Source organism: Podarcis raffonei, chromosome 8 (assembly GCF_027172205.1).
Source record: "Podarcis raffonei isolate rPodRaf1 chromosome 8, rPodRaf1.pri, whole genome shotgun sequence".
Taxonomy (NCBI): Eukaryota; Metazoa; Chordata; class Lepidosauria; order Squamata; family Lacertidae; genus Podarcis; species Podarcis raffonei.
In genome coordinates this window covers 60267511-60290337 of record NC_070609.1, presented here as the reverse complement: position 1 = coordinate 60290337, position 22827 = coordinate 60267511, and the positions used below count along the sequence as shown (strand labels likewise).

At 44.6% G+C, this 22827-nt stretch overlaps 2 protein-coding genes across 2 annotated transcripts in view; one reads left to right on the top strand and one right to left on the bottom strand.

The window, feature by feature from the left end:
- The window catches only part of LOC128419510 (protein C19orf12 homolog), a 231930-nt gene that overhangs the window by 139417 nt on the left and 69686 nt on the right, over positions 1–22827 (top strand). The gene's annotated exons all lie outside the window — the stretch shown is intronic.
- The window catches only part of CCNE1 (cyclin E1), a 17659-nt gene continuing 8902 nt past the window's right edge, over positions 14071–22827 (bottom strand). Inside the window, exons 5-12 of the mRNA XM_053400261.1 lie at positions 22286–22431; positions 22058–22193; positions 20174–20320; positions 18464–18559; positions 16726–16860; positions 16528–16639; positions 16276–16433; positions 14071–14665 (exon numbers count right to left, since the gene is read on the bottom strand). Coding sequence (XP_053256236.1) covers positions 14543–14665; positions 16276–16433; positions 16528–16639; positions 16726–16860; positions 18464–18559; positions 20174–20320; positions 22058–22193; positions 22286–22431 — 1053 coding nt within the window. The 3' untranslated portion in view covers positions 14071–14542. The remainder of the gene's footprint in view (positions 14666–16275; positions 16434–16527; positions 16640–16725; positions 16861–18463; positions 18560–20173; positions 20321–22057; positions 22194–22285; positions 22432–22827) is intronic.

Genomic DNA, 22827 nt, shown 5'->3' with positions numbered 1-22827 from the left:
CAAGCCTTTAGAAAGTTGGTGTGAGTTTCAACGTGTTTTTATTCTTTCGTTATGTTAACTTTTTGAAAGTCTTAAAATTATTGTTGTTGAATTTTCTTATTATTTTACCTTTTTGTAAACCACTTTTAGCGTTGTTGGTATTTTTACAATCAAGCTATGTATAATTTTTATGAAACAACAATAATAATAGATAAATGAACTCATAGAGCTGCTGCTGATCAGTGTAGTCAAGAGGGAGCTAGATAATGATAATTTTAATGATAATTTATTATTTATACCCCGCCCATCTGGCTGGGTTTCCCCAGCTACTCTGGGCGGCTTCCAACAAAGTATCAAAATACAGTGGTCTGTCAAACATTAAAAGCTTCCCTAAACAGGGCTGCCTTCAGATGTCTTCTAAAAGTCTGGTGGGAGGGCGTTCCACAGGGCAGGCGCCACTACCGAGAAGGCCCTCTGTCTGATTCCCTGTAACTTGGCTTCTGGCAAGGGAACCGCCAGAAGGCCCTCGGCACTGGACCTCAGGGTCCAGGCAGAACGATGGGGGTGGAGACACTCCTTCAGGTATTCTGGACCAAGGCCGTTTAGGGCTTTAAAGGTCAGCACCAATACTTTGAATTGTGCTCGGAAACGTACTGGGAGCCAATGTAGGTCTTTCAAGACCGGCGTTATATGGTCTCGGCGGCCACTCCCAGTCACCAGTCTAGCTGCTGCATTCTGGATTAATTGCAATTTCTGGATCACCTTCAAAGGTAGCCCCACATAGAGTGCATTGCAGTAGTCCAAGCGAGAGATAACTAGAGCATGCACCACTCTGGCAAGACAGTCCACAGGCAGGTAGGGTCTCAGCCTGCATACCAGATGGAGCTGGTAAACAGCTGTCCTGGACACAGAATTAACCTGCGCCTCCATGGACAGCTGTGAGTCCAAAATGATTCCCAGGCTGCACACCTGGTCCTTCAGGGGCACCGTTACCCCATTCAGGACCAGGGAGTCCTCCACACCTGTCCGCCTCCTGTCCCCCCAAAACAGTACTACTGTCTTGTCAGGATTCAACCTCAATCTGTTAGCCACCATCCATCCTCCAACTGCCTCCAGACACTCACACAGGACCTTCACCACCTTCACTGGTTCTGATTTGAAAGAGAGGTAGAGCTGGGTATCATCCACATATTGATGAACACCCAACCCAAACCCCCTGATGATCTCTCCCAGCAGCTGCATGTAGATGTTGAAAAGCATGGGGGAGAGGACAGAACCCTGAGGCACCCCACAAGTGAGAGCCCAGGGGTCTGAACACTCATCCCCCCCACCACTTTCTGAACACGGCCCAGGAAGAAGGAGTGAAACCACTGTATAACAGTGCCCCCAACTTCCAGCCCCTCTAGACGGTCCAGAAGGATGTTATGGTTGATGGTATCAAAGGCCGCTGAGAGATCCAGCAGAATTAGGAAACAGCTCTCACCTTTGTCCCTAGCCCGCCAGAGATCATCGACCAGAGCGACCAAGGCAGTTTCAGTCCCATGATGAGGCCTGAATCCCAATTGGAAGGGATCCAAGTGGTCTGCTTCTTCCAGGCATGCCTGGAGTTGTTCAGCAACCACTCGCTCAGTCACCTTGCCCAAGAATGCAAGATTTAAGAATGGGCAATAGTTGGCCATATGGGCCAGGTCTAAATATATTTTTTTAAGAAGCGGTTTAATGACTGCCTCTTTCAGAAGATGTACCAATGGTCTGTAATATCCAAATGCAGTCATCCACTTTCTAAACACCATATTACGATAGGATCTAATTTTTACTTTCTTACAGGGCAGCGGCTCATGTATCATTGGGTTTCAGTAAAACAACCCCAGGAATCTTTGGAATCCTCTCCCATTTTTGCCATCTAAATAAAAATATAGCAGAACTAAGAGGGAGATGTTAGTGGCTTAATACGGATGTTGCCATTTAACTCTCTTCGATCTGGTGTTGATGTCAAACCTTTACCACACAGAGTATAAAGTACAGCAGGGAAAACTGAGAGAGCTGGATAAGATAGAAGAAGAAAAAAACCTAGATTTTCCTAAACCAAAGCAAGCAGAACCTGTTTGCCAATCAATTTGCTGAACCCAGCAGAGATCAAACCGTTTGATCTCCAGTTGAGAAGACCTGGGTATAATAGCAGACACTGAATGCCATGGCTAATTCCAGACCAAAGGGGGAAAGGGATAAGAGGAAATTTATGTGTAAGCTCTTGAAGTAATGAGACAAAAGTAATGTTGATTGGCCTCATTTATTGCAGTTCAAATGCTGGTTATCGTAGCTGAAATAGCGAGCAATGGCCATTCATATCACCAAGAAATTGGAGCTACCTCAAGGAGATGAGCTCAAGTGAATGGAGAGGTCTTCAGGGCTCTGGGTAGCCAATTTCACAGATACTGGTTTGTGGGTAGGAACAATGGCGAAAGCGGATAGAGAAAAGTTGTTTCTCCCTCTCTCTTAACACTAGAACTCGTGGACATGCAATGAGCCTGAATGTTGGAAGAGCTATGGTATCACAGCAATTTCCCAGACCATCACTGAGTACTAAAGCCAGGCTGATCCACTTTCTTGTAGCGCCTATATTTTGAAGGATAGAACAATTCTTCCTTAGCAACACTCAGTGGAGCTAGGCATGAGACCAGAAGGGCTGGAACATTCTGATGTTCTTATGATTATCTGAGAATGCATGCAGGATTGTATAGGAGAAGGTATTCATTTGTGTATTAGCACTTTGAGTTGGGCTCAGAAGCAAACAGGCAGCTTGTGGATTTCTCTCTCCCGAACATTGGCGAGATATGATCCAAATATGCAGTGCCAGCCATAATCTTGGCAGCCATATTCTGGACCAGCTGATACTTCCGAACCATCTTTGAAGGCAGTCCAGCATGTAAAGTATTGCACCCATCCAATCGGGAGGTTACCAGCAGAGCACGGAGGACTCTGGCCAGAATGCCTCTGCCCAGGAGTGGCTGCAGCTGTGGCAAAGCGACTGAAGCTGGTAAGAGGCACTCGGTGCCATGGAGGCAACTTCAGCCTCTGGTGATGAAGCTGGATGCAAGAGAACTTGTTACTCCCACCAGCTCTTAATAATCAGCTAAGTCTGTGCCTTTACACACTCCTGCTCCGCACAGTTCAGCAAGCATTCAGATGATGTGCAAAATCACATTCTGTGCTTCTCCGAAAAACCATCCCATCATACTTTAAGCTCAAATGAAAAACTAGCTGGCCTGTCCCAAGGACAAGTACTGTAATGCGGTTTGACCCTTAGGCTCGAAGCACGTGGCCCAAATTAAAGGAAGATGTATGCTTGTCCACAAGATGGCAGTAGAATCTTTGAAATCTGCTTTCTGAGACATCAATAGGTACCTGGTGCCTTTTAAAGAGGGACAGCAGCTTTTAAAATCTGTTTCCTCATGCTGTCAAGAGCACACCACGTTTACACTGAAGGGAGTGTGCCACTCGACAAATGCATTTTGTCTGTGGATTCTGAAAAAGCATTTTTATTTTGTGGTGGAATGATGTTCAAGTTCAGCATCACAAGATCATTTGTCAAAGTGTTCCCACCAAATAAATAACAAAACTAAATAAAGGAGAAGCTTCAATCCTTCCTGACTTTCTGTGGGTCAGATACCCATTTGGCGATGCTCAAATTTGATGGCCCTCATATGTCGCTTAGCTTCAGTAACACGCAACTTTATAAAGAACAGGTCCTCCCTGAGAGCATCTTTCCCAAGGGACCCCAAAACCTGAAGCCAGCTCTGGTGGGAAAGAAGGTTTTCTGGGAAGTTTGTTTCTTACTACCGATCTCCACACCTACAAAAAAAGAAGCCCAGATCAAAGGCCTGTCTAATCCAGCATTCTGTTCTCACCAAGGTCAACCAAGTGCCAAGCAGCACACGATTGCAACTGCGCTCTGCAATTCCCAGAAACTCATATTCAAAGACATCCAGCCATGGACACTGGAGGCAGAGCATAGCATAATAGCTAGTAGCCCCTGGGAGCTTGTATCTTCCAGGAATTTGTAAAAATCCTGTTTAAAGTCATCCAAGTTGGTGGCCGTCACTGCCTCCTGTGGGAGTGAGTTCCATTGTTTACTTGCATGCTGTATGAAGAACCATTTTTTTGTCTGTCCTGAACCTTCCAACATTCAGGTTCATTGAAGAGAAGAAGAAGAAGAGTTTGGATGTGATATCCAGCTTTATCACTACCCTAAGGAGTCTCAAAGTGGCTAACAATCTCCTTTTCCCTTCCTCCCTCACAACACTCTGTGAGGTGAGTGAGGCTGAGAGACTTCAGAGAAGTGTGACTAGCCCAGCAGCTGCATGCGGAGGAGCGGGGAAGCGAACCCGGTTCACCAGATTACGAGTCCACTGCTCTTAACAACTACACCACACTGGCTCTATACTGAATGCTCAAATATAGCCTTTCAGATATTTGAAGATGGCTATCATGTCACCTCTTGGTCTTTTCTTCTCCAGTCTGAACATAGGCAACTCCCTCACCCATTCTTTATAAGGTTTGGCTTCCAGATCCTTGATAATCATCCTCACAACCTTTTGTTTTAACCAGGGCTTTTTTTCAGACAGAACAGAACTCAGTTCTGGCACCTCTCAGGTGGGCGCCATTGCCATTCTAAGAGAACAAGCGAGGCATTCATGGTGAGTTCTAGCACTTCTTTTTCTAGAAAATAGCACTGGTTTTAACTATTCAGAAGAGTTGGGTGTCATCAGTAAAACTGGCCACCTCACTGCCCACTCTGAACTCTGGGTAATTCATGAGCAAGTCTCAATAACAATTCTTATAGGAGCCACTTCTTACATCCCTCCTGTGTGAAAACTGACCCCTTATTCTTACTCTCTGCTTCCTGTTCTGGACCCTCTCCACTTTGCCTTCCAGCTTCCTATTTACCAGTCCCCTTATATTTGAGAAGTCAAAAGTGGTTGTGTTTAGCTTTCTTGCCAATTGTGCACATAGAGGTAGAAAACCTTCTTTTGTGGCTGGGCTGGGTTGTAGACAACAAATTGAAATGACACAAGTCCAGCCTTCAATCAGGGCCAAAGAGTAGGTAAGTCAGAACTGGAGCACAATTCAGGAGTAAGGACTGAAGACCAAATTCAGAGCTCAGTAAAACCAGATTGGTCCAAAGGAGCTCAAAGGAAATAGGAGGGGAGAAGTTACCAACTGCAGTTGAGTGGCTCACCACATGGGGCAGGTGTGCAGAGATCGCGCAGTTCCTGGTACCTTTGAGAAGCTTCAAGCATACCTCAGGTCTCTCCGGAATGAAAACTGACTTCATATGTGTAAATAAAACCATATATCCTCAAGATACCACAGTCTCCACTGACCTTCATTCCAAGGAAATTGAACCTGGATAAGCACCTAGGACCCCTGGAGTCTCTTGCAACTTGGAGATTGGGGTGCATTTAGAAGACACATACTCACTGAAAATCCTGGGAACTGTCGTTTGTTAAGGGTGCTGAGTATCATAGTTCCATGTGGGGTAAACTGCAGTTCCCAGGCCTCTCTGAGGCAGGGGTGGTTTAACTGTGCTTTAAACGTGTGGTGTGTGAACCTTGGTCTCCCCACCGCTAACCCAACATTTCACAATGTTGCTTTTCATTCTGTGCCAGTTCTGCAGGTCCAAGTGGCTGAGTGGGTCTTGTAGGTAAAAATCCCAAGACATTAAGGGATTTATATACTATAATACAGGTGGCAACCATTTAAGGCACGTCCAAATGATGCACAATCGCTGACGTGTGGGTCCTTTTGGACCCGGAAGAGGGAAGGATGGGGGGCGTAACAGGGGGAGTAATGGGGCAGGGGGCAGGAACGTTCCGCTGACACATGTGGGAGCCAGGAATGTAACCCCCACGTGTAATGGTCATTGCCTGTAGCAACACCTTGAACTTGGCCCGGTAGCGAACTGGCAAGCAGTGCAGATCTCTGAGCATGGGTGTCATATGATGATGAGGCCTCCCTCCTGTCAGCAATTGTGCTGCAGCATCCTGTGCTAGCTGAACAGCATAGTTGTGGCTGGGTTGCCTTTTCCCACAGATTTTATTGCCGCCACCACAATTTCAGCTGCCCACCTGGCCAAAAAAGAAGAATAATCCGTTGTTAGCACTGAAGGTATAGGGAGGGGAGAAAGTAATGTGTGTCCCCCTTTTTTCCCTCTCTGTCCCTACCTCACATCCCCCCCCCCCCCCGTTTTTTTGCATAATGTGTGCTGGAAGAGCCGGGATGGCTCCAATGGCATTTAATTAAATATTTGGCAGTGTTTAATTAATTAAATATTTAAACATTAAATACTAAATAGGATGTGATATCTGCTGCGAGGACATTATGTCTCAATAGCCATTAGTCATTTAATAGAAGTCAAATTGGTGCTCGAAGGCTCCCCTCAGCTAAGTGAAGTCTAAAGTGTAGGCACTTTGCGGCTTCATTAATAAGTAAGCAAAGCTGGATTCAGACTCCGTCGCGGTACGGCTAGTTCCTATTAACTGAAAATGTTAATGTTTCTCTGGCGGAGGCAGGCGTTTCTCCTCTCCAGGCTGGGGAGAGAGACTGAGAGGATGCACGCAGGATGAATTCATGTGCCCCTCGTCGGTCTGGAAGTTATGTGGCAAACTTTCTAACCCCGCTGTGTACAAGGCTAAACTTTTGGAATATACTATGTACAGTATATTCTGGTTGCCTCACCTCGGGAGCCAGTGTGGTGTAGTGGTTAAGAGAGGTAGACTCGTAATCTGGTGAACCGGGTTCGATTCCCCTCTCTTCCACGTGCAGCTGCTGGGTGACCTTGGACTAGCCACACTTCTCTGAAGTCTCTCAGCCCCACTCACCTCACAGAGCGTTTGTTGTGGGGGAGAAAGGGAAAGGAGAATGTTAGCCGCTTTGAGACTCCTTAGGGTAGTGATAAAGTGGGATAGAAAATTCAAACTCTTCTTCTTCTTCTCCTCAAAAAAATATTGCAGAGTTGAAAAAGGCAAGCAAAATGATCCAAGGCAGTGGAGAGACTCTCCTGTGGAGAAAGGTTACAATGATGGGGACTTCTTAGTTTAGAGAAAAGGTGAGGAAGAGATGTGATAAAAGTTTATAAAATTATGTGTGGGCTGGAGAAAGTGGATCGAGATTTTTTTTTTTCCTCCTCCCATAACACTAGAATTCGTGGACATCCGATGGTGATGATGATGATGATGATCATCATTATTTATTTGTAGCCCACCCATCTGGCTGGGTTGCCCCAGCTACTCTGGGTGACTTCCAGCAAATATAAAAACACAGTAAAACATTGAACCTTAAAAAGATTCCCCATACAGGGCTGCCTTCAGATGTTTCCTAAATGTTATATAATTACTCATCTCCTGAACATCTGATGGGAGGGCAATCCACAGGCTAGGTGCCACCACCGAGAAGGCCCTCTGCCTGGTTCCCAGAAGCTTCACTTCTCGCAGTGTGGGAACCTCAGTGCTGGATCTGTGTCCGGGCTGTACGATGAATGTTGGAAAGCACTTATCCCAGTTGGTCATTGCCTGGATAGCTCAGTTGGTTAGAGCATGGTGCTGAGAATGCCAAGGATGCAAGTTCAATCCCCGTATGGGACAGCTGTATATTCCTGCATTGCAGGCAGTTAAACTAGATGATCTTCTTCTGAATACCAATTGCTAGGATCCACAAGAGGGGAGCGTGCTCTTGTGTTCAGGTCCTGTTTGCAGGTTTCCCACAGGCATCTGAGTGGCCGTTGGGAGAACAGGATGCTAGATGTGCCACTGTCCTGATCCACATCCATATTATGTTCTTTGATGCTCACTATTACCTTACCATGCTGAGGATACCTTCTTCAGTGTGGAGCCTGAAGTTGGAGTGAACCTGGGCCAGTCACACCCTCATCCTGGACAGCATATGAAGATCAGCAGATCTTCTGGGTCAGGCCAGTGGCCCATCTAATCCAGGATCCTGTTTTCACAGTAGCAAACCAGATGCTTGTGGGAATCCCACAAGCAGGACCCCAAGCACAAGAGAGCTCTCCCCATCCTCTGGTTTCCAACAACTGGTATTCTGAATCATTATTCAGGTCATCCTGGTACATGCTGCAAGCTTTGTTTCCTATTGCCAAATCTTCATGCATGGCAGAAAGGAGGTTTTGAGCCAAAAAGAGGCGATGCGGTGAACAGCAGCAACCGAAATAGCAAGGATCCCACATGATGGCCGGCAATCCTAACCTACCTTACAGGGTCGTTGTGAGGATAAAACCAGGAGGGGAGAACTATGCAATCTACCTTGAGCTGCTGAAAGGTAGGTCAGAAATGGACTAAATTAGAAAAAATCAGAAGTTGTACAGATTCCTTGAGTCTTTTAAATCTCCCGTTGACTGTTTCATCACCTTATGCAGGTTCTTCCAGTTGACTGATGCCAAAGGGACCACTTTCTCTGCTGATAGGGATTTGAAAAGAGATTAATTAACCTTGGGAGATGGGTGGAGGTAGAGGGGAAGTTTATTGGCTGCATTAAAGCATCTCTTTGCTGGGGTATTTTAAGCTGACAGACCCAAGCATATGGTATTTCGAGAACAGCGAGGTCTGTGCATATGCATCCTTTCACAGACAGAGCATTAGACAAAGAGTGTAAGTATTTTACTAAGCCTGCATAATTGTGCATATGTGTGTATGTACGGGAGAAATAAGCGGAAATGAACTTCACACATAAGGGGTGGGGAGAGAGAGAGAAATAAATGAAATGACACAGATTTATTTTCATCTCTCAGGCAGGCTGCCTCATAGCAACCGTGAAAGCTGCGGAGATGTAAACTTGAGAAAACAAGAAATATTTTAGCAAAATCTTCCTGAATGTATGGCAAGAAGCTATAAAGTTTGTGGCAGCTTTGGATTCAGTGGGAGGAAGAAGCAGAAGGAAATCAGACCCCTGGCAGGTGGAAGGCATGCTGTACATTTAAGGCATTTGACTCCCCCCACCAAAGAATCATGGGAACTGTAGTTTGCTAAGGGCGCCAGGAACTGTAGTTCTGTGAAAGGTTAGCTATGTTTCGTGGGAAGCTATGTCCATTGGCTATGGAGGCAGTAGATTGCATCAGAATGGGGACCCCTACCCAGCCAAATGGACAGGAAGGCAGATTTACTGCAGTTTACTGTCATTTTAAATATGTCAATAAGAGTATCAAGAAAGCAGAGGCAAAGCTGGTGCATTTAGGGTGTGGGTGCAGGAAATTTAGATCATATTTGATTGAGGGTAAAAACTGAGCAATGGGTCTCCCCAAAATTGAGAGCAGTTCCTCTCTATGGCTTGCATGAGGAGTGGGGAGAACCGTTTACACCACCTTGGGCTCTCTGGAGAAAAGGTGGGCTACAAATGCAATAATTAAATAAACTAATTTAGTTTCCGGGATGCAGGTGGTGCTTTGGGTTAAACCACAGAGCCTAGGACTTGCCGATCAGAAGGTTGGCGGTTCGAATCCCTGCGACGGGGTGACCTCCCGTTGCTTGGTCCCAGCTCCTGCCAACCTAGCAGTTCGAAAACACGTCAAAGTGCAAGTAGATAAATAGGTACCGCTCCAGCGGGAAGGTAAACGGCGTTTCCATGCGCTGCTCTGGTTCGCCAGAAATGGCTTAGTCATGCTGGCCACATGACCTGGAAGCTGTATGCCGGCTCCCTCGGCCAATAAAGCGAGATGAGTGCCACAACCCCAGAGTCGGCCACGACTGGACCCTTTACCTTTACCTAATTTAGTTTCCAATTGAAATTAGACAAGGAACCAGCATCCATGCTTTTTAGGCAGCTATTGAAAACTCATCCATTTCATAACCTATACTGGATTTGTGCTTTATGTTTCCAATTCTTGCTTTTAAATTGCTGTGTACTGAATATACATCTCCATGATAGATAGATATACAGTCATGGGGGGAAAGAAAGCACATCCTCTTTGAATTCTGTGGTTTTACATATCAGGACATAATAGCAATCATCTGTTCCTTAGCAGGTCTTAAAAATAGGTAAATACAACCTCAGATGAACAACAACACATGACATATTATACCGTGTCATGATTTATTTAACAGAAATAAAGCCAAGATGGAGAAATCGTGTGTGAAAAACTAAGTAGACCCTTACTGATTCCATAGGAAATAGGAGGCTAAGTAGAGCTGCTAATCAAATGCCCTTTCTTAATTGATCATCAGCAAGTGTGCCTGCCTCTATAATATTTTGCTGGTCTGGAGCCTTCAGGTGTGCCAAGGAGGAAAGATGACACAATGCTCTTAGAGAAGCAAGTGCTGCTGCCAATGAAACTGGGAAGGGTTCTAAGGCCATCTCCAACCAATTTTAAGTCCATCATTCTACAGTGAGAAAGGTTATTCAAAAGTGGAAAACAGTCAAGACAGCTGCCAATCTTCTCAGGAGTGGACACCCCAGCAAATTCACCCCAAGGTCAGATTGTGCAATGCTCAGAGAAATTGCAAAACACACACACACACACACACACACACAAACTCACCAAGAGTTACATCTCAGGCTCTACAGGTCTTGGTCAGCATGTCAAATGTTAAAGTTCATGACAGTACAATTAGAAAAACACTGAACAAGTATGGTTTGTTTGGAAGGGTGTCCAGGAGAAAGCCTGGTCTCTCTAAAAAGAACATAGCAGCATGGCTTTGGTTTGCAAAGTTGCATCTGAACAAACCACAATACTTCTGGAACCATGTCCTTTGGAGATGTTTGGCCATAATGCACAGTGCCACGTTTAGCATAAACCAAACACAGCATATCAGCACAAACACCTCATACCAACTGTCAAGCACAGTGGTGGAGGGGTGATGATTTGGACTTGTTTTGCAGCCACAGGACCTGGGAACCTTGCAGTCATTGAGTCGACCATGAAATCCTCAGTATACCAAAGTATTCTACAGTCAAATGTGTGGCCATCTGCCCAGCAGCTGAAGCTTGGCTGAAGTTGGGACATGCAACAGGAAAAGGATCCCAAGTGCACCAGCAAATCTACAACATAATGACTGATAAAGAACCTAATCAAGGTGTTGCAATGGCCCAGTCAAAATCCAGACTGCAACCCAATTGAAATGCTGTGCAGGACCTTAAGAGAGCTGTGTATAAACAAATGCCAGCAAACCTCAATGAACTGAAGCAACGTTGCAAAGAAGAACGGGCCAAAATTCCTCCACAACGTGAGACAGATAAAGTCCCACAGAAAACAGTTACTTCATGTGGTTCTACAAGCTATTGAATCATAAGGTGTACTTAGTTTTTCACACATGGCTTTTCCCATTTCGGCTTTATTTCTGTTGAATAAATCATGACACAGTGTAATATGTCATGTGTTGCTGTTCCTCTGAGATTATTTATCTAATCTCAAGACCTACTAAGGAACAGATATTGTTATTGTGTCTTCATATGTAAAACCACAGAATTCAAGGACGGTGCACTTCCTTTTCCCCATGGCTGTTATTTGTTGTACACTGCTACAGAAAGCAGTTTAATTCTTAAATGAGAAATAAACAGATAGCCTGCGATCATCAAGGATACTTTCCCTACTGTCACTCAAATGTAAGCCTGAAGCCAGCTCACTCTTAAGGGACATTCCAGTTTTCTAAATTCCTAGTATACAACGTTTGCACCTTCACATGTAGCCAAGCAAAGGTGGTGCTTGTGTATCTTTTCTTAATGCCAGTAAAATAAGACCCAGCCATTTTTACATGCCAACTTTCTATTTTCTTGCTGCGGTGTTTGGGAAAAGGTTAATAAGAAATATAAGGATTTTTAACCCATTTCTGCAAAGTTTACAGGTTCAGTAGGTGATCCTTCCAGAAGGATTAAAACACCTTTACTTTGTGTTTAACCCATGCCAGGAGATGCACGAAAACATCCACATTACCTAAACTTTTATAGCCAGGCCACGGATTGTTCTGCAAACCTTGCAGAGTGCAGCTGTTGCTGCCTCTCCATTTTTGAAGACGTAGAAGTGCTTTGGCTGCCACCAGTGCGGCGGTGAGTGAATATCTAATTCCCAGCCAAGGCTATACTTAGTTTTATGCCAGCCTTCTCACACACATTTTAGAGGCTCCAGCTGCTTCGGCTGAGAAAAGCAACTGAGCCTCAGCCTACAACCCTCATAGTGTGCCAAACAGAAATGTAAGTTCAGGACTGAACCGCCACAAAGATGGCAGTGAAAGGGCTAGAACAAAACACACCTCAAGGACACACCTTACTACTTATCCCACCGCAAAGAAAATAGTTTAAAGATGCATGATGTGGTTGTATTAGGGAAGGTCTGGCCCTGTAAGCTATTTGGATGGGAGGTCACCCAGGACACACAACATTGTGAGCTGATGTGCAAACTGGAAAGTACCGGCTTTGGCGATGGAAACTGGCCAAAATAGGCATAGCGGGACCCACTTCTCTCTCGCTTATTTTTATTTGCCATCTCAAAATTATTTGTAAATCAAAAACCAATTAATTTGTTGGCTTACTAAAGTTTGGTTGGAGGACTTCTTCATTCACACCATGCCTAAGTGGCATCCTGCCCTATCCAGTGTAGGATATTAGGCCAGGCTTGTTAAAAGTCCAAAAGGTTTAAGGGCTGTTTAGTGGAGATTGGAGGGGAGGGGATCCACTTGGTGGCGATGGTGGTGAGAAGGAAAAAGCAAGAGTTGGTGTGGCTCGTTTGCTTTCATCTCTCTCTCATGGTGCAAGCTACAGCCCCTGCTTTCACAACTGCCTGCCACCAACATCTTTCCTGTTCTGCCAAATCAAGCCAGGCTGTATAAGTTATTTTGTGGGGAGAGGTGGCTAGAGATGCTTTTCTCACATTTATCCAGTGGGAAGCATGGGTTTAGCCAGGGGGGTGCAGCTGGCCCCCATAAAGTAAAAAATAATAATTGTAACCAACTGACCCACCCCAACATAAAGCCAGCCCCCTCCAATAAATCCTGGCCACGCCCATGGTGGGAATTCTACTCTTGCATATTAAGTGAAGAATAGTAGGAACTATGCTCAGACCAGGGTGCTGGTTGGGGCTATGAGGCTGCCTTCTTTGGAGAGGAAGATACCAAATCAACTATTAAATCAGTTTTCCATAGAATCATAGAGTTGGAAGGGACCCCATGGGTTATCTAGTCCAAGGCCTTGCCCACAGCCGTCCCTGGGTGGGCTCAAACCACCAACCTTCGGGTTAACGGCCAGACACAACTGACCCATTGTTTTAAATAGTTGTTTTAAACGACAACATTATGATATTATTCTTTTTGTCAACCACTTTCGTTTTGTCTTTTTCACACTCAATCGGTATACATTTTCTGACATAAATAAATATTACTGTCCAATAAAATTTGAAGGGTGAGTGGCCTGTTTCTGGAGCACCAAGAAGTAATTCAATGCCTCCCCCTGCCCTTCCCAAAAAGAGGCCACTGTCAATTATGGCAGCATCTTCTGCACTACAGCCTAATAGATTTGAATCTAATCAGATATGAATCCAAGGATAATACAAGACCAGTCTTTTGAATGCATAGCTGCTATTAATCTGTAACAAAACAATCAAGCTGTCAGCTTTACACCATCAAAGTTGATATTTACACTCATTCTGTTACTGTCCAATTTACAGCCGAATTCTGAAAGTCTGATATTCGTAAGACACAAACAGGATAGACCTTCTACTGTTTCAAAAAGCTGTCTGAATTAGGAAAACGCATGTTTTCTGCATCATAACCTCCAGGGCATCTCCAAAACACAGATTGCCAAAAGATATCTGAGATAAAAAAACATAGGCCAGGCCCCCAACCAATATGGATGGGGGCGGTGTGGGGGGGGGGGATAGTCCAATTCTCCATCACAGCTCTGATCCAAACATTCCCCTCCCCTAGAGCTGCTATTTAGCTGTGAATGGGAGAAACCTACAACCTTCCTGAATTCTGTACGGCAGCATGTACAACGACAGCACCAAGTATTTTCCTTAACTGGAACTGGAAATAAACGTTTTAGCTGTCTTTCACCTTCCAGAGTTATGACATATAAAACCAAGACTGCATAGGATGCAGCTGATAGCATTTTATTTAAAAATTAAGACACATAAGACCATTTATACAAAGTGTTTAGTTAAAAAAGGATCAAGTTGTAAACTAGGAAGGTCTGAGAAGGAGCTTGCCATCCACAGCTAGCAAAATCCAGAGTATGGTTAATGCCCCAGAAGTGCAGAAGGCAGAGCCCCCTTTTCTCTTCCCACCCCCTTTTCGAGTCAGCACAACGAGTATCGCCCTCCTTAGCAGCAATCCAAGCAAATGCTTGTTGTTTTTGGGTGGCTGGCGTACCCCATCAGTTCATTTAAAAATCAAAGTGTCCCATAAAAATAATGCAGGTTTCCTCCATCATAAAAAAGTGAAGACTTTCCTCTTTAGAATACATAAGACATTTGGGTAAGTCATTGGCAGCATCTCACAGTAAAGAATCAAGAATTATAAAGGCGTTTTGGCCAAGAGGTCTTCAGGTTGAGTAGCTTGTGAAAAAGTTACAGCTGTTTGGGTGTCAGAGACAATTTCTTACTGCTCTGAGGTGGGGTGAGGACACCCAGGGGTAGAGGAGAACTCCTCCTCTTCTTGGCCAACGCAGCTTGTTTTTCTTGAACTTTGTCCTAGAAAATAAGAACGCCGAAAGTGAATGATCGACTGCTCATTCATGTGTCTAGAATCCCTGTGTTGTTTTTAGGTTTCAGGAGCAAACTCATGACACATACTCAGAGAGGAAAATATACAGAAAGCTGCATGTGGACACAGAAACCTAGTCTATGTGTTTGTGTACTTACAACTTTAAAATACATGAGAAGGACCCCAATCCTCTGCTGCGTGACCATGTTTTAAAATGATGAGTGCCAAAACATACATATATATCATATGTGGTGGGCATTCCAGCACAAAACTGAGAATTAGTTATGAAAAGTCAAATCTGTACGTGAGCAGGCTTAAGAATTCAACATTACAATGAGGGAATATTACTCCCCGTTGCTACAGCTCAAACATTATTTCCAGAAATCACTAACATTTGCTGCATCGGGAATGCGATTTAAGTTGCAAAACTGGCAAGAGTGCTTTACAACCCCTTCCCAGTAACCGGAAAGGCAAGTCACTAGGTTCTAAGATATATAGGCTAATGGGACAGGATTGCAAAGCTTCCTGCATCTGCACTGGCTCTGAATAGTTTTTATATATTAAATTGTTTTTATTGTTGATGTTTCTGATTATCGCTTTGAGACGATTCAAAAAATGGAATTAAATTTTAAATATGCTCTCCTGATCTAATCACTAAATCACACAGATCAAGTCTGTTATCAAAGTCAGTCTCTCAGGTTTAAGTCCAACACTTTAAACCAGGAGTGGGGGGCCTCTGGCCCTCTGGATATTGCTGAACAACAGCTCCCATATGCCCTAGCAAGCATGGCCAATGGCCAGGAATGTTGGCAGCTGTAGTTCACCAAGAGGGGCTAAAGGTTCCCCACACCTGATGTAGACAAACAGGGAGAGATGAAGTGATGAGACTTGCCAGGCCTCACTTCATCACAGCCCAGATGTATATGCTTGAGGGCCAGGGGCTGGGAAGGTACCTACCATGCCACACTGCTATCCTTTTGCATTTAACACTTTTGAGGGAGTTTCTGAACATTTAGTGTTGCATTCAACTAACTTTTACTCATGAGTTAGATCCAGTGAAATTAATGGCTGGGACTAACTTGGGTCTATTAATTTCACTGGGCCGACTCTAAAAGTTAGTTGAATACAACCCTCCCTCCCTCTCTCTCTCTCTCACACACACTTCAACTTTTATTCTCATGCTCTACGAAAGCAAAGTGTGGCACTGTGGTCTAAACCACCGAGTCTAGGGCTTGCTGATCAGAAGGTCAGCAGTTTGAATCCCCGCGACAGGGTGAGCTCCCGTTGCTCGGTCCCTGCTCCTGCCAACATAGCAGTTCGAAAGCACGTCAAAGTGCAAGTAGATAAATAGGTACCGCTCCGGCAGGAAGGTAAACAGCGTTTCCGTGCACTGCTCTGGTTTGCCAAAAGCGGCTTAGTCATGCTGGCCACATGACCTGGAAGCTGTACGCCGGCTCCCTTGGCCTGTAAATCGAGATGAGCGCCAATATCCCAGAGTCATCTGCGACTGGACTTAACAGTCAGGGGTCCCTTTATCGTTACCCTACAAAAGCAAGGAGGCCTTTGGCCACTAAGATGTATCTATGAGAACACTTACCAGCAAGTTAAAGGTGTTAATGTGCATCTGTATATTGTGCAAATCTTCCAAAGGAACGCCTCTGAAGTGTTTGAGCGGCGAGCTCCCCACCTCCTTGATGGCCACAGCAAAGGGAACCATCCACTTCACACAGTCCTGTATTTCCCATAATTGATAACCTAGAAAATCAAGAGGACACCCGCCTTTGTAAGTCATGCCTCCGCTTGACTTAGAACCGCTGGATTTCTTCTCTTTTGTTAAAACGCAGCTTACCCGAAACCTTCTGCATCAGCTCACAAGAGGAGAAGTGATATAATGCAGAAGCAGCTAAAGCGCCATAGGAGTAGTCCAAACAGCCAACATCCAGCACGCAGAGATCCAAAAGCTGGAGAGAGGGGACAGAGAGCTTGAAAGGAAACGTTTCTAATGAAAGTGGTGGATGAAATGTTTAAGGGCAGAATTCGTCCTTACCTCAGCTATCTGCACAAATATCTCCTGGGGGTATTGCGGTAGCAGCATCTCACAGATTTCATTTAGATAAGCAACCTGCATGTATATGTTTAGCCAGGACACAACCGTGAGGGGACTCAGATTCCAATTGAGTGCCTAGAAGAGAGCATGCATGTCAGGAGGTAAAGTCAGTTTCCTTAGCACCCACAGGGTATTTGCCTGCTCTTCTTTGCAAACACAATTGAATGTGGTCACGGACTGACAACAGTCGTCAACTTTTGTAACAGCTTTGATACAAAACCGCAATGGGGCTCATCACAGGAAGCCTAGAAAGCTCTCTCCTTCGTGGGTACCGACATGGAGGCTAAATAAATAACCTATGGGGCAAGAGTCTATGCCAAACATGTAACAGAGGAGCAGATCAGGCCTTGATTCCACATACTAATGGTAGTACGGACAGGAGACACATGCGCATTCATTCCAATGCACTGAGGCTACAATTATGGTTAGCACAGAATCACAGTCAGAAGGGATTCCCAAGTCCAACCCACTGCAATGCAGGTATCCGACATTCACTTTTACAACAGAGTGCAGAGGCAGGGCATCTCTGGAGTACTTCTTCACACGACACATAGTTAAACTATGAAATTCACTCCCTCAAGAGACAGTAATGGCCACCCACTTGGACAGATATGAATTAGAGTCTTGTTGCACTTGAGTCCTGCTTGCGGGCTTCCTTTGGGAACCTGATAACCAGTGAGAGAATACTGGACCTTTGGCCTAATCCAGAATGCAGACGTGGCAAGTGCAATCCTGCTGCCACGCTGCACATTCATATACAGTGGTACCTCAGTTTAAGAACAGTCCTGTATACGAATGATTTGATTTACGAACTCCGCAAAACCGGAAGTAGTGTCCTGGTTTGCGAACTTTACCTCGGTCTAAGAACTGAATCCAAACAGTGGAACGGCACCAGCGGCGGGAGGCCTCATTAGGGAAAGCGCGCCTCGGTTTAAGAACAGTTTCGGTTTAAGAACGGACTTCCGGAACGGATTAAGTTCGTAAACCGAGGTACCACTGTACACACTTATGGGGAAAAAAATACGAGAGCCAGTGTGATGTAGAGGACAGGGTCTTTGCCCAAGGCGACTGGAGTTAAAATCCCTACTCAACTATGAACTTCCCCAGGTGACTTTGTGCCAGTCACTCTCGCTTAACCTCACACAGGGCTGTTGCAATGATTAAAGAGAGGGCTGGGTTAGAAAAAGAAAGAAATCCCATGCATTATTACCCTGAGGTTGCACTTACACCTACTTGTAAGTACTACTACTACTAACAAGAACATATTGCAAGTTACAGAATTAGTACACAGATGGAATTTGGGTCACTTTCACCATGGACTTACAAAATGTACTACTCTATGTCAAAATGCACCAGCAGTCTTTCATGCTGAGCCAAGCTGTTTCAGATGTCTCAAAATGGACAGGAGATTTCTATCTACACAGCTATAAAAGAATCACTGATAATGGAAGATAAAAAACTGAAAGACAGACATGCCACTGATTAACTAACATGCTTTTGGCAAAAAAAAGTGCTGCCTTTTCACCACGGCTGATTGCACTGAGTGGCTTGGGAAAGGCTTTGCTCAAGTTACCGAGGATGCGACTTTAAAAAAAGCAGAATGCAATTTTCCCTACAATCCATTCCAAACACACACACACACACACACACACACACACACACACAGAATCACATTTACCTTCATAATGATGAGTTCCATACTAAGAATTTCTTCTTCAGTACAAGCCCCATCTGTAACATATGCAAACTGCTGCAACTTTGGAGGATAGATTTCCTGAAACGGGACATCAATGCATTGTCAACAGTGGTAAATGGCAAAGCCAGATGGTTCCAGACACTGACAGCTATCAATGCCTAATTTGGGGGGTAACAGCCCTATTCTGATGTACAGGGATACTTCCTGAACTCAGATCAATTAGGCCCAGCAGCAAATGTAATAGCAACTTTATGGCTGCTGTTAAGAGCACAAGATCCATCAAGGATCATAGCCTCTTCAATCAAAATGGCCAAGACGGCAGGTGACAGAGCCTTTATTTTGAAATGTGTGTGAAAACACAGCCTTGCTCTCTTCCTGCAGTTTGCAGCCGCATATCTGTTCATTTCTATGATATTACTAGTTGCAGTGGGGAAGGAAATACAAAGAAGGACTTTGAGGAACCAGGATTTGTACACAAGAGTTGGTGTTCTTATCAAATTTACAAAGATGTCTTTACAAAAAAGTGCTTAAGGCTTATCACACATCTGCTAGTATGTCAACGTCACTGGTGTATGTCTGATTCATCTTAAAACAGTGAGGCAAGTGAAAGGCAACTTCAATTTGATTTTATTGAACTTTAATGATGAACACACACACACCCATTTTAGTTATTAATGTTAAATAGTAGTGTCAGGGAACTGCCATCGGAACTAGAGGAGGAGGCGAGGCTCCACAGCGATGCTGGAGAGGGGCCAAGCAGGGAGAGAGGCAGGTCTCCTGTTGGGGAAGAAAATCAGCGCAACACCAGGGATAGAGGGGGGCCAATGGGGGAAGCAGAGAGCAGGCTCCGGGACTCTTCACTGGACACCAGCAGGGAGAGCACAGGTCCTCCGCTACCCACGCCCTCCCTGCGCAGAAGACTTTCGCGCAGGGAGAGTAGGAGGAGACTGGGCGTCAAACAACTTTTATGTTGGAAAAGGTTTAAGAAACGCCCACTGACGGATTCTGCCAGCGACTGAACAGCCACGGAGTGGATGGCTGTCCAGCGAGAAATGGTTTAACCAGCCAACCTAGCCCAGAGCGGCGGCAACTTACGCACAAGCAACCCCTAAAGCCATTACAAGTAGCTTGGGTGCTTTCAGGCAGAGAGGCAACCTACAAGTACCATAAAACGTAAATAATTCTTGGAAGAGTAAAAATGCTTAAATCTGGCATTTCACTGTAGGATTTAGACCAGAGGTCAGGACTGGACTTGAAGGAGGCAGAATGTACTTCTGATAACATGGATTGTTACTAAAGTAGCCCATGCTGTTAACCTCTTAAGGCAGCTTTCCCCAGCTGTTTCAACCAGAAGGTTTTGTGCTCCAACTTCCATCAGCCCCAGCCAACATCACCAAGGATGGTGGGAATAGTACTCCAACATCTGCAGACTACTAATGATTCCTCCAAGCTTAAAAGATTATATTTTATATAAAAATAGTATTGTAGGAGCAGAACAACAAAGCCCAAACCATTTTCAATCCCAGATTGCATTCCATCAAAAGATGGCTCACAAAAGAATGGACACCCAGCTTCTTTTACTTTTAAGAGTGTGATCCTATTCATATTTACTTGAAAGCAAGTCTCACCATGTTAAGTGGAGACTGCCCCACAGAAAATGCATTTAGGTTTGCAGGGCAAGACTTGTTTTACCTCAAGCTTTGCGGCTATGAATAAGGATGAAATTCCAATAAGTTGCAGAAGTGTCTTTACAATGTTCTGTTGCGTGGCCATGAACCGATCGAAAAAATCCTGTGCCAAATAAAATGTCTCTCTATGGAGCTTGTAGACTTCGCAAACCTGCAGGAGACAGAAGGGTGTCATTCTGCTTCTCAGCTGCTTAACTCCATGATGAACCAGGGACCTTCTTAATGTGAAGCTCAGTGGAACTACAGTTGTACCTTGGTTTTCGAACAACTTAGTTCTTGAACATTTTGCGAACTATTTTTTTAAGCCAAACGTCCAACGTGGCTTCCAATTGGCTGCAGAAGCTTCCTGCAGCCAACTGGAAGCCGTGCTTTGGTTTCTGAACATTTTGGAAGTTGAACGGACTTCCGGAATAGATTCCATTCGAGAACAAAGGTACAACTGTATAGTGTTTCCTAAAGATGAGCTGATTTAGTCTATGATATAGCTATGCTTTCCTGCCCCAAAATATGTTCATTTTTCGTACTAAGCAGAGCTGATTCAAGACATTTTGCTGCTCTAAGCAAAGGACTACATGCTGCTCCCCGCCCTGCAAAAGAAGTACAAAACCCAACCTAACTGGAAGCTGAATCTTACTTCAGCAGCCACCTCACTTTGCACTGGGCCAGCTGCAACTACAAATGAACTACTTGCTAGCAGAACATCACAAAGTTTTCCTAGGATCTGGAGCACCCCGGGGCCTTTGTTTTGGAGGCGCTGGTCTGACAATACGAATACATGCTGAATGCCCATGACACGAAAACTGAAGGGAAGCCCCTGTGGCACCAGCAAAAATAAATAAAAAGTCTTCCTGCACTGATGAATGCAAAAAATGGACTGGAGTGCAGAAAAATGCCTGTTAGAGGGAAGAAAGGATACAGCAATGTTTGCCACAATAAAAAGATGGGATAGGGACTGGAAATATTTCCCCTCATTGCCCCTCTCTAACATTTTGGCAGAGAAACATAGAAGTGAACGAAAGTGCAGTAAACATTTGTTTCTTCACCGAAGCATAAAGCCTACAATGAAGAAAAGTTTGCTGAAACTAGAAGAATATTTTCCTTAAGTGTTACTGTCTTTGCAGAGAGAGTATTTGTTTTCCTATAAAGAACAATTGCCTGACTTCCAGGCTATGACAAGGAGAGTCAATTCATGATTTGTGATGGGGACTCCTTTTTGCCTTGCCTATGGCTGTTGTACAAGGCAAACAGCTCCAAAAAACTGAGGCCTGATTGTAGGGGCCAGGACCTACCCTTAGGATCCATCCATTGAAATGGAAATGAGCAACCTAGGACTTGTATTGGCATGAAAATTGCTTATCCTGCTTGGGAGATCCAATCCCTACTACGCCCAAATGCACACACTGACTGACAATACTGAGCCCTGGGCACTGTTCTGGCTACCCAACTGCTATCTGCTTAGCTATGAAGTGTCCCGACACCTGTGTCCCCTTTCATTTCCCATGGCATCCTAGTGCTTTAGTTTTCTAAAAATCCCAATGCTTCTGAGAACAACCTTCCAAGCAGCCACTTTTACCAGAGTGCCTTTTTTAAGCTGTTGTGTGCATGTCCATCTCCGAACTCTCCCCGCCACCTTCCTTCCCTATTAGCAACTCTTGATATTCCTCACCTGGATCTCTAGTCCATTCTGAACCAGCTCTATCAGACGGGCAGCAATCTATCCTATGCTGGGAATAGAACTAGGAGCTACTGAAGGAAGAAGTTCCCCTACTACCAGGGTAGTAGTTCCATAACACCCTTTGCTCCCAAGGAAACTCCAGGCAGACTATGATAACAATCTCACATTGATGTGCTCATTGTTTCAAATGTTAGCATAAGAAGACAGTCTCACCTCCATTAGCCAGTCTAGAAGAATCACCCGCATTTTAGGTTGCAAGAGTGGATGCCTTTGCAGATATAGTTTATCCCTCACATATGCCTGTTCTTTTATTATCATGTTTTTCCACACTTCGTCCCTATTTGCCCAGCTGCAGGAGAGAGAGAAAGAACAAGAAGAAATGTGAAAAAAAGTGTAACAGGCAATAATGGAACAGGAGGCCATGAAATTAGGAAAAATTACCCCAAAACAGGCAACGGCGAATCTCTAGATGAAGCAAGGCTTTGGTGCATGAAAGGAGAGAAGTTTGGGCTTCCCAGCTCATCATCTTTCTCTGGTGTTGGGATCAGCATATGGGGATGTGCGCACACATCATAGTTTGAAAACGGCTATTGAAGAAAAAATAAAAAGGGGGAGCCATTAAATCTCACAGTTATAAAGTTCACTGAACAGTTGATTAGTCCTCCCCACAACAAATTCAGAAAGAGTTAAAAGGCAAGTGTTTTTAGTCACTGCACTCGAATATATGGCAATTTACCTTTCATATGTTCGCCTCTGAAAAAAGCTATTGTTGCTTCAAGAGAAGAGACAAATGGTCACCAACTCAGCAAGCGGTCTTTTTAAAAGAGCACTTGTGACACTGCACTTGCTCTGCCAGGCACAAAAATACTCTGCATGAAGGAAAACAGGCTTTCAGTTTCAGAATCCCATCTGTTTATTTTCCACCTGATGGCAATATCCTTGATAGTAGAAATCAAGAAACAGAGGGATTAGGACTTCAGGTG